At 37.8% G+C, this 12,095-nt stretch overlaps 1 protein-coding gene across 8 annotated transcripts in view; it reads left to right on the forward strand.

The window, feature by feature from the left end:
* ARHGAP12 (Rho GTPase activating protein 12) overlaps positions 1–12,095 on the forward strand; it is a 110,204-nt gene that overhangs the window by 69,400 nt on the left and 28,709 nt on the right. For 3 of the 8 annotated variants that reach the window (XM_060006340.1, XM_060006343.1, XM_060006347.1), the window contains 3 exons: positions 4,721–4,846; positions 8,325–8,399; positions 8,729–8,743. In XM_060006340.1, coding sequence (XP_059862323.1) covers positions 4,721–4,846; positions 8,325–8,399; positions 8,729–8,743 — 216 coding nt within the window. The remainder of the gene's footprint in view (positions 1–4,720; positions 4,847–8,324; positions 8,400–8,728; positions 8,744–12,095) is intronic. The other 5 variants (XM_060006341.1, XM_060006344.1, XM_060006342.1 and 2 more) reach the window with 3 other exon arrangements.

Below are 12,095 nucleotides of genomic sequence, written 5' to 3' on the forward strand. Positions count from 1 at the left end.
GATCTGTGGGAAAATACAGAAGATCTAACATTCATTTCATCAGAATTCCAGAAGAAGTGGAGAAAGAGTGTGAGGCTGAAAAATATATGCAGAAACAATGTTTGAAAACACCCAAATGTGCAAAAGACAAATCAACAGGTTCAAGAAGCTGAATAAGTACTAAACAGGATAAACTCAAAGAAATCCACATCCAGATGCATTGTAATCAAATTTCTGAAAATTAAAGAATTCCCTTTTTCCTCCTCCAAAAAAAAATCTTGAAAGCAGCTCAATGAAGCAACCTAGTACCTGTAGGGTAATAATGATTTGAATGGCATGGATGTCTTATCAGCAACCGTGAAGCCAGAAGGAAGTGGTGAAACATTTTACAAATGCTGAAAAAAAAAACCTGTCGACCCATAATTGTACATCCAGCAAAAATATCCTTCAGGAATGAAGGTGAAATGAAGACATTTTCAGATGAAAGTAAGAGATATATTACTAGCAGTCTTGTTCTCAAAGAATTACTATAGGAAGTCCTTAGAAGAGAAATGATAAATGAAGATAACTTGGAACATTATGAATGAAGAAAGTACAATGGGAAGCGTGAATATCTGAGGAGAGTTTTAAAAATTATGTTTGACCTTTAAAGCAAAAATTATAACATTTCTGAAGAAGTACTCATTGTAGGCGGAGATGATATTTAAAACAACTATATCATAGAGAGGGGAGAGTACTATGATGTAATTGTTGGTAAGGTTTCCACATTTCACTTGAAATAGTAAAATGCTGATATTGGTAGACTGAGAGAAATTAAGTATGTACACTGTAATCCCTAGAGCAAGCACTAAAAAACCGTAACAAGAGATAGACTCAAGAAACTACAGGTAAATTAAACTATAATAGTAAAAACTCCTCAGGGGGGTCCACAGGAAGGCCAGAAAGGAGAAACAGGAATGATAAACAGAACAGAAAACAAATAAAATAGACTTAAATCCTAACATATAAATAATTACATTAAGTGTAAATGGTTTAAACACAGCTGTTAAGAGATTCTCAGAAATGACAAAAAACCATGACCCAACTATATGTTTCTACAAAAAGATCACTTCACATGTAATGATATATTACATCATGCTAAAGGTTATTTATCATATAATCAACAGTAAATCTCATACTTCATGGTGCGATTACAGAAGCTTTGCCAATAGAGTTAGGACCTAGACTGTAACTTTCCCATCAGTGTTTCTATTCAACAATAAAATAAGAAAAAAAAAATGAATTGAAAGATTCAATTCTTTTGATTATTAGAAAATCAGGAGATTCGGCAAACTGAAGAGTGATGATATTAAAATCAACCTAAAAAGCACCCATGTCTCTAATAAAAAGTCAATTTGAAAATGTGATAGGAATAAAGATCTTTTTTACATTAGAAGCAGCAGCAACACTAAGAAGAGTCATAACTAAGAATACGCCTGCAGAAGGTTTGGTTTGTAAGATCTTAATGAAGAAAATTTCAGAGCAGAATTGAGGGACATAAAAGTTGACCTGAAATGGTGCAATACACCATTATGACCTTGGGTTGGGACACTTAATTTTATAAATGTCCCCATTGATCAGTAAGTTCACTGTATTTCCATTTCCTGTCGCCGTCCCTACTTTTTTTTTGTCTTGAACTGATGGTAAATTTTATTTGCAAACAAAGGTCTATGAAGAACCAAAATGTTCCTGAGTAGGGAGAATCTGGGGGTAGGGATGGGGTTCCTGCTGTAGTGATTAAGTTGTGGGCACATGTGTAGAGAAATAGACCAGCAGAACAGAATAGGAATCTCAGATGCGGCATCACAAATTAACAGATAAAGCGTGGGCTGTGCAATAAATTTTGGGAAGATTATTGGTTATTCACATGAAGAAATGAAATAAACATAGATCTTGACTTCACACCTAGTAATTAATTCCAGGTAGATGACAGTTGTCAACGTAATAAGCAAAACTTTAATAGCTAAAGAATATGTCAAAGAATATCTTTGACTTCAGAATGGGAAGGATTTCTTAAACAAGACTATATAAGGAAAAATTATAAAGGGAAAGATGGACAGATACAACTACATAAAATTCAACAGAACACCTTTTGATACAAAAGATACCATACACAAAAGGCAAGAGATGAGCTTCAGACACGGAAAAGCTACATTCAACTCACGTAGCTTACGAAGCCTTAGAAGCCTAAATATATAAAGAGCCTCTTGGTTCTTTCTGTACACACTAGTGAGAGAGAGAACCCAGTCAAAAACAGGCAAAGTATATGACTAAGCAATACAGAGAAGAGGAGATTCATGAAATAAGTATATGAAAAGATGTTCAAATTTATAAGTAATCAGAGAATGCAAAAGAGATAACATTTCACTCTTCTTATAGAATTTTAAAAATGTGTGCACGTGTGCATACATTTATTTTTATACACAAATGCATATAAGTTCAACAGTACCAAGTAGGGCAGTCCAAAGTATTATGTTCTGCCGGTAGAAGTGTAATTAGTACTACCACCTCGGACATGTCCATTTACAACAGAATGGTTAAATCGTGGTATCTGCATGTAATGTAGTGTTACACAGAAGTGAAACACAAATGAGCTAGAGCTGCACACTCGCCGATAGGGATGCAGGCTTTTTTGTTTTAATAAAAACACGTTGAGTGAAAAAGCAAGTTGAAGATTGATGCATGTGATATTCCACTTTTATAATATCTAAAAGCTTACAGGTACTGTGTATTTACAGACACATACATATGTACTGGAGTGTAAAGTGCGTGAGAATGGTGAGCACTGAACTATATGGTACTGTCGGGGAGGGAGGGAGAGGAATGGAATCTGGAAGATGTCTTCAGAGGACTCTAGTATTTTTTTTCTTTAAAAAAAAAAGGTACCTGTTTTATGTTAGATATGCTGGAGCTTGTGGTGGGTTTTTTATTATAGTCGCTGTTCTTTTGTATGTTTGAAATAATTCAAATAAAATTGCAATTAAAATTCTTAAAAGAAAAAAGTGTTCTAGAAAGATTTCTAAAATGTTGTTTTAGCTATCTTGTTTAACTACACGTGTGTGTGTGTGTATTTTAGCTGTGGTGTCATCTTATTTTTCTTTTCTCTGATTATGTGACACTTTATTTTTGTCTTCTGTCTACACTAGATTTTATATGACATTTTATTGGTGCTTTAATCAACATACTGTTGCCTAATAAAATTACCAGCCCCTTTTAAATTGTGAATATTACCCAGTTTAATTTTACATTATTTTTCTTGCCCCTTGGAAAGGATTTCTAAACAACTGTAGTTATAAAGCTCAACAGCTAGGGTAGGTATCCATTAAAGTCCATACACAAGCTTCCACGCATCTGCACATTTTAATTATTGCTAATGATGATTGTCTGGAAGGAGCTCTGCTTAATAACTCGGTCTCTCTTCACTTAGTGATTTATGGCACAGAATTTTTTGGGGGGAAGCCTTTAAGCTTCGTCTTTGTTCATTCTAGAAGTGATCCCTTTGTTAACTTCTGTGACAGATTTTACGATGGCGGTTTATTAAGCAGCAGTGAATGAAAAACATACACCCACATATGCTTGCCCGGCTTTGTTAAGTTTTTAATGTAAAAAACGAAGTAACAGCTTTGGAAACAGTTTGGGGGACCTGTCTGGACTCATTTTGGAAAGTGAAGAAATGGCATATTATGGAGAAAGATGTTGGAAGGTTTTTAAATTTTAAAAACAATATAAATAATATATTACTGAGATTTAGTAGTGTAACATATAATAAGACATTTCACTGAAATTACGAGTCATTAAAATTTAAGATTTACTGGGCTTTTTAGAGAAGTAGATATTAGGTATCCTTTGGTTTCAGGAGCCCTTAAAAAGCAGGTGAATTTTCTTTTGTCATTTTATTATAATTTATTATTTATAATTTATTAAAACTGCCTGTATAAAACAGCATAACTCTTAAACCTCGCATTTCTCAAATGTTTATGCCTGGTGGTCTACTTGACATTTCAGACACTCACAAGACCTAATACCTTATTGATAATGTGTTCTTAATTTTATATTTCATTTTCAGTTGGTAGTTATTACTTAGCCTTTGTACACAACTGATATGTTCAGGATTGGTGTTTGGAAGGAGTACCGTCTCTGCCTTTTGACTCGGTTATGTTTCACCACTTCAGAGAAACAAATAATAGTGTGTTTGGCCTATATGTGGAAAGTAAAAGTAAAAACAAAAACTCCTTTAAATGTGAGAATACTGTTGTATATGAAAGCATCTTTCAAAAAACCTAAACCACAAATTGAATTCATGTGGATTTTCGAAGTAGAAGGAACCTTAAAAAATTAATTTGTCCAGTGACCTCATTTTATAAATTATAACTACTAATATTTATTGAGAACCTATCAGGGCTACATCTGGCACTTTTTATACTGTTTAATCCTTAGAACCCTATTTCCATTATATCTGTTTTATAGTTGATGAAACGTAGCCTTGTGGAGATTAAGTGTTTTGCCAAAGATAACATTAACTTGGTCTCTCCAGTACCCAAATCTGTGATCTTCTTGATAGTGTCACAGTGCTGGTCAAAGATGAGAGAACTCAGGTTAGTGTCACGTGGTGGATTTTGCCTAACACCATGTGTCACTCGGAGCCAGCATGTTTATCCACTTTTGTTTCTATTATTTATGAGGTATAATTTGTTTTCTTTAGTATAATGCCTCATCTCAGCAGCAAAGAGAAATTATTAAAAGTAGGAGTCTGGACAGGCGGCTGCAGGAACCAATAGTGCTGACAAAGTGGAGACATAGCACCATTGTGCTGGACGCCAATGACAAGGTAGGACCTTCCGAGAACATCTGCTGCGAACTTCGCCAAGTTCTTTATGCTGTATTTTCTCCTCAGCTGAACCTCATACCTTGGTGATGACTGGTTTATCGTATGTCATATCAGTTAGTCCCGGAGTGGGGTTTGGTATTGAAGTTTTTTGATTTTTGCACAGTGGACTGACTTACAGGTGGCATAACGATGTGTTCCATGATACATTTGGGCCTAGTAGGTGACAGGTTTTTTTTCATAATCTCTTTTTAAAGTCACATATCCGTTATTGTTTGTCTTCAGTCTCTAGGAGGTTTAACGGTAAAGACGTTTAACTAACTTTCCCATCCCAGGGAAGATTGGAACCCTGCTCCTCCTGTTTCCCTAAGTGCTATTTGCACAAGTGCTTCTGAGAAGTCATGTTCTCTGTTTCAAATAGGGAATGGATTTTTTTTTTTTTTTTTGCGGTACGCGGGCCTCTCACTGCTGTGGCCTCTCCCGTTGCGGAGCACAGGCTCCGGACGCGCAGGCTCAGCGGCCGTGGCTCACGGGCCCAGCCGCTCCGCGGCATGTGGGATCTTCCCGGACCGGGGCCCGAACCCGTGTCCCCTGCATCGGCAGGCGGACTCTCAACCACTGCGCCACCAGGGAAGCCCCAGGGAATGGATTTTGATGCAAACATGAGATTGGAAAAGCCATGAAGTTTTGAATTTCCTTGTGAGTTACATCTTTACATTGTGACTTCATTTTGGGGATAGAATAGGAAATTAGTACGAATTTGTAGAACAGCAGACATACTAATGTTAAAATCTGAGGGTGGTGGAAACACCCTAAAGCTAAAATATTGGTCGCTGGGGACTCTGTTATTTTACCACCAGGCTGCTCCTTTGACATAATTAATGTTTCCTGCATTTTTAGGTAGTTAGTGAAAACAGGATGAACTCTCCTGAGGCATATTTCTCTGTGTTTGTATGCTTTCAGTCCTAAATTCCTTTCTAAATTATCTCAGTCAGTCAGTCAGTCAGACAAGTACTTCTGATTTCTATCTGTAAGGATGTGATGTGGTTGAATGTAGGGGGCATATTAAAGGAATGAAATTTTGGAGTCTGTCTATTGAAGAATGCTTGAAAATATTGGGTTGGCCAAAAAGTTCCTTTGGGTTTTTCATAAGCGCTTGTGGGAAAACCCGAATGAACTTTTTGGCCAACCCAGTATACTAGCATTGAGGTTAACCTGTGTAGGTAAGAGTCCTAGAGATTTTAATAGAAACATTCATTTAACTCCAAGAACCAGATTACAGTTCAGTGTATACAGAAAGCTCCTACTGTATGTAATGAAAGCTCTAGTGTGAAAGCCGTTGTTGAGCCAACTCTACTGCCTCTTTGCACTAGAACAAAAGGGATGGTTATTTTAGTGACGTAGACTTAAAATGTGTTACTCCCTTATAATCTTTCTTGAGATTCATTTTCAGTCTATTATTAGAATAACCTGCATGAAGTTCTTATTATGTATCCTTTTTCATCTAATTGTTTCAGCATGTGATAACGTGATTTTCTTGAGACCAGAACTCTACTTATTTTTGGGGTAGACATGTCTCCCCCCCCCACCTTTATAAATGGAGTCATAGATAGCTACTTCACCAAGTAAACTCTTCTATTTATCATTACACAGTATACACGATTTTAAGATTTGAGATTATAAAAGAGGGACTATACCAGAACAAACTAGCTGACTAATATATGATACGGGGTGAAATGCGTACAACTTGAAAGGTAATCAGAGAAACCTAATACTATGTAGTGAATGTTGTTATGATGATATGGGTCCTAATTCGGTTGCCAGACAACCTTGGTGGAGCTAGGTGTGTGTGCGTGTGTGTGTGTATATGGATACGTCTGTTTGTTTCTGCCTATGTATGATTTTTACCAAAACCTGCTGCTTGTAGACATTAAGATGTATTTATATGTGCATATACATTTATAAGTATGCATAAACAAATGGGTAAATGTAAAATTGTTTATAATAATTATAATTGTTGTGTTTACATTATTACTCCATTTGCTATGGTTTTCATTTCTGTAGGACTGATAATGCCATGAAAAATAAGTTGTAATTACCATTCATTTTATTCAATTACTTATTTTATAGTTTATGGGTCATCAAATCTTTCCTCTTTTTCTCAGAGTGTTTTAATATTAGACGCTTTTAGAAGTCAAGAAATTGAAAAGTAAAACATCTGAAGCTGTTAATAAAAATACTTAAATGAAGCTAAACTGATATTTGGACATTAAATGCAATTAATTTTTATAAAGATATATTTGATAATGATTTTAATGTTTTCTCTATTTATAGTGTAGGTCTTGGATTTTAAGGTTGTTACCTTCAGCAGTTTCACTGCTACCTGGTTTCTGTATTTACGAATTGTACAGGATATAAACCTGGAGACTTCTTTCTAAGTGAATGGATTTTATTAATGGTTTTTTGTATTGTGATTTAATACAAATTCCCAGGCTTATCAACAGTACGTTATCCAGTTTCATAAGTATAGTAAAGTAGATGATACAGATGTGAAGATGAATGTCCAAGTAAACTATTTGGTTTTATAGGAAAAATAATAATAGACATTGGCATATGATTTTCCTAATTCTCGTTTCCTGAAATTATTCAGAGCTTCTAGGAGAACAGAGAAAAATGGAGCTTGGTAGATACCATTGGTACCATTGGCTACCAGTGGCTCTTGGTACCAAAAAATGTTTTTTCAGTCTTATCCTCCATGAATAGTTTTACAGATATCTGAGGTAGAAATCACATACCATGTTTTAATATTAACAAAGCAGAATTGCTTTAAAAATGCACATTATTGGTTTGCTCCTATTATATATTCTTGTAGGCTTAGACATTAAAATATTTTTTTTTCCTGGTGAGTTATTAAGCTGTAAATCTGAGGTTTCTTCTTTGCATTTTAAACAATCTTGCTTATTTCTAATAATTGGAAAGTTAGCTATAAATTATATTAAATATTAATAGCAATTTAATTTCTTAATACAAGTTCTCATTCTGGCAGTTGCCAAGTAGTTCCTGTGACTATTCCTTGCCTAATCCTAAATCCTAAACCAGGATTCATACCAAGAGCAAGTTAGTATGGGGACTGTTACATTTTTATCCGTAAGTGTTTGGATTTTACTTATTTTAAATATGGTTAATTTAAGCTGATGCAACATCATGATTTTAAGGCAACATGCATCATTTCTTTTGAGTAATTCCGTATGCGGTATTTAAATTTACTGTAATTGGTATAAAATATGCCATATTTCGCAAACTTTATGATATCTGTAGTTTTCACATCTGTACCATATTAGTTTCATAGCTGAATATAGAAGGGAAATAACTAGGAAAAAATTTTTCTTAGCATCCCTTATTAAGCCTTCCCACTGTCAGTAGAGGGAGAAATATAATTATATGAAATAGAGTAACATTTTTCATTACTTATTTCTTGTAGGAATCTCCAACTGCCTCAAAACCCTGCTATCCTGAAAATGAGTCTTCTCCCTCTTCACCAAAGAACCAAGATACAGTTAGTATGATAGCAGCTTATAGATAATATAGTCCAGTTACTTCAATCAATTTCAGTAAATTAATTTTCTCTAAGTGTAATGTTTAAAAATACCTCTTGGGCTTCTATTAAATTTCATTAGTCTTTCAAAAAATAATCAGATAATAGGTTTAAATTAAAAATCAGATTTTATTGATTTAAAAATTCCCCCTTTTATGTAAAATATGGTATCTTCGTGATCAACTTGTATACCATATTTGTAAGCAGTGAATTTATGTTTGGCTGTTAAACATAAATATAAAAATCCCTGGAGAATACTGTCAAATTACACTTCACCCTTCCTTCCTCAGGCCAGCAGTCCAAAGGTAAGAATCATTTCCCTCCTTCTTAACGAGCGTTAGATGCCTTCCCGCGCCCCCCCCCCCCCCCCCCCCCCCGCTAAGCTGTCAAATGCATTGCCCAGCCTAGGCCAGGTAATATTGGCGATACAGTGACTTCTCTTCAGTTATTCATTTATTTATTTGCTGCCTTGGGTCTTCGTTGCTGCGTGCGGGCTTTCTCTAGTTGTGGTGAGCGGGGGCTACTCTTGGTTGCGGTGCGCGGGCTTCTCACTGCGGTGGCTTCTCTTGTTGTGGAGCACGGGCTCTAGGTGCGTGGGCTTCAGTAGTCGTGGCACGTGGGCTCAGTAGTTGTGGCTTACGGGCTTAGTTGCTCTGTGGCATGTGGGATCTTCCCGGACCAGGGCTCGAACCCGTGTCCCCTGCATTGGCAGGTGGATTCTTAGCCACTGCGCCACCAGGGAAGCCCTTCTCTTCAGTCGTAACTTTGGAGGAATCCTACTTGATCTTGGTGTTTGCAGCGCCCCCGTCCCCAAGTCTAGCCTGTGATTTGCCCCTCCTGCTCTTCCCCTCCAGCGGCTCTTCTTTCATTTTAGAAGGAGGATGCAACTTTGTGACGAGCTCTGCAACACTGCGCCTGTCCCGGGTCCTCATACCCCCTCCTTGCCCCCACTTGCGTGTTTTCCTGCAGCCCTGCTACTCTACTGTCTGCAAAGGAGCCTGCTCTTCAGCTCCAGCCCCTTCACGCACTGAAACCCATCTTCCCCGACGTCTTTGCCTGGTCAACTTCTGGTCATTCCTTAGAGCTTGGTTCAGGCTCGGAATTTTCTTCAGATCCTCTAGATTTGGTCAGGTTTCCCTGTGATACTCTTAATAACATTTAATTATATGTTATTTGATTCCATAAAATCGAGTAACTCTTCTCATTTCCTATTTCTTGTAGGAACTTCCAACCCTCAGTTAATGTCTTCCCCACTAGACAAGGAAAAGACTCCTTAGAGCAGGGCCAGCGTAACCCCAGCGCCATAGAGCCGCTGTTCCGTGGGGTTTTGCCAAAAGGAAGAAATGAAACTTTTAAAGCTTTCCAGAAGACAAACTTCTATTGTTACTGCCTTAATTTTAGAAACTGTAATAGACTCTTGTTTATTAGGGCACTTCTGACTTTCTAGAGGCACAGGCTTCTCACAGATGCTGTTTTCCTTGTCTGGCTCTTTTCTCCATCCCCTGAGCAAATCAGGTCTTTTGGTTCCTATCACGTGTTGTCCACCCGTCCTGCTGATATTGCACAGGTGGTTTCCCTGCCTACCGTGGTCCTCAGCCTCTCTGCACCTACAGTTAATCTTGTGCTGACCAGTGGGATGACCCCTTAGGGCCTGCCCACACTAACCTCAGCATAATAGCATCTCTTCTTTTTCTTTGAGCTCTCAAGTCAGTGATGGCATTAATGGTGTGAAAGTTACCTCATGTGCCCCTCAGCTCTCTGCTAAGGGTTTAAACTTTGAAGGGACTCAGAGAGATAGAGAGGGGCTGCTTTCTAATACTTTTTATCTTTTGCATTATTTAACACAGTCCTGGGTGCATGAACATTAAATAAAGATCAAAGTGAACATGATTTTAGCGGTATTGTCAGGATTTCCTGTACGAATGTAAGGTGCTGTTACTGCAGTATTCTTAATCTGTCCATCCATCTAGAAAAGAGGCAGAAACGCTTTTTAACTTATTTTAAATATGGGTAATATGTAACTTCTGAGAAGACCTTTTATAAATTATTTACATTTTGGTAAAAGGGAATTTCTTGGTAATCCTGGAAACATGAGTTTATAAGTGTTCGCATGGGAGTTAAAAGGACGGTTTGCAAATTATTCCCCCTGGCAATTACCCCTTTCACAAGAGTTTGCCAGTCACCTGACTGCCCCAGACTCAGGGTCCCCTCTGGTGGCCACGGCAAGGAACTGCCTCAGCAGGGTTCTGTTTCGTTCTTCATTTACCTTGGGGTGGAAAACAGGAACAGCTCTGTTAATTCTGCTGAGGCTGTTCTGTTTCCCTGTAAGTGTGCAGCGTCCTTCCCCCCAAGACCCAGTCTGGCTCCCCCGGGCTTCTGCTCCCCAGAGTCTCTTCTTTCCTCCTACAGCCTCTGCTCCCTCTTCTCTTCTTGCCCTGTTTGAATGGAGTCTTTTGCCTGTCTTTCCCACTCTTACCCAGTTAATACAAGCAGATTTCTTTTTTTTGGTTCTTTGTGAGTTAAAATCTGGTTGGTGGAAAGCCTTAGTGGTAAGAAAAAGAAACTGACATCGTAATCAGTGTTAGTTACCTCATGGCGTCTTTAAATCTCTGCAGATTTCCTATTGAATCTCTCTTTTTTTATTTTATTTTTTTGTTAAAACCGTATTGAAATATGACTAACATACTACACCGTTCACCCGTTTAAAGTGTACAGTTCATTGGTTTCTAGTATGTTCAGATAAGTGCAACCATCAGGACAGTCATTTTAGAACATTCATCACTTCAAAAAGCAGTACTCGTTGCTGTCACCCCTCTGCTCACATCCCATCAAGCCCTAAGCGACCAGCAATGTGCTTTCTATCTCACTAGGTCTGCCTCTTCTGGACACTCCACATGCGTGGAGTCATAGAACACGTGGTCTTGTTGGACAGGCTTTGTTCACGTAGCATATGATGCTTTCATTCAGTCTCCTCCAATCAAACCACATTAAAATTTCATCCCTTAATCTAAATTTTAAACATGTTCATTTTTTCTTGTCTTATTTCCAGTTTTCAAATGCATTGTTATTTTTCATAGTCACTTCAAGTCCTGTTTTTTTGTTTGTTTGTTTTTTGCGGTACGCGGGCCTCTCACTGTTGCGGCCTCTCCCGTTGCGGAGCACAGGCTCCGGACGCGCAGGCTCAGTGGCCATGGCTCACGGGCCCAGCCGCTCTGCGGCATGTGGGATCCTCCTGGACTGGGGCATGAACCCGTGTCCCCTGCGTCGGTAGGCGGACTCTCAACCACTGTTCCACCAGGGAGGCCCTCAAGTCCTTTTTTGAAATAGGTAGTGTATACATTTTTTTAAAATTGATATTTCTCTAAAATATGACTGCCACACGTGGATTAAATAGGAGTTTGTAGGCTGATCTAAGAACCTCGTCTCTGTTTGTCCCAGTGTGCCTATGAGGATATGCATTTTAAAGTTCTCATTTACTGAATACTGAGTACAATTTTAAGTATATAATTTGGAAACTTGAACTTTTGACCTTGTGTTTCCAATTATGGTATTAAAATGCTTTACCCACTTTGGAGAAAAGGGCATTTCAACACGTTCGTTACCAAAAGGGTTTAGTGGACAAATCGGCTAATTTTTTTTCATTGAATATTACTATTC

Source organism: Delphinus delphis, chromosome 2 (genome assembly GCF_949987515.2).
Source record: "Delphinus delphis chromosome 2, mDelDel1.2, whole genome shotgun sequence".
Taxonomy (NCBI): Eukaryota; Metazoa; Chordata; class Mammalia; order Artiodactyla; family Delphinidae; genus Delphinus; species Delphinus delphis.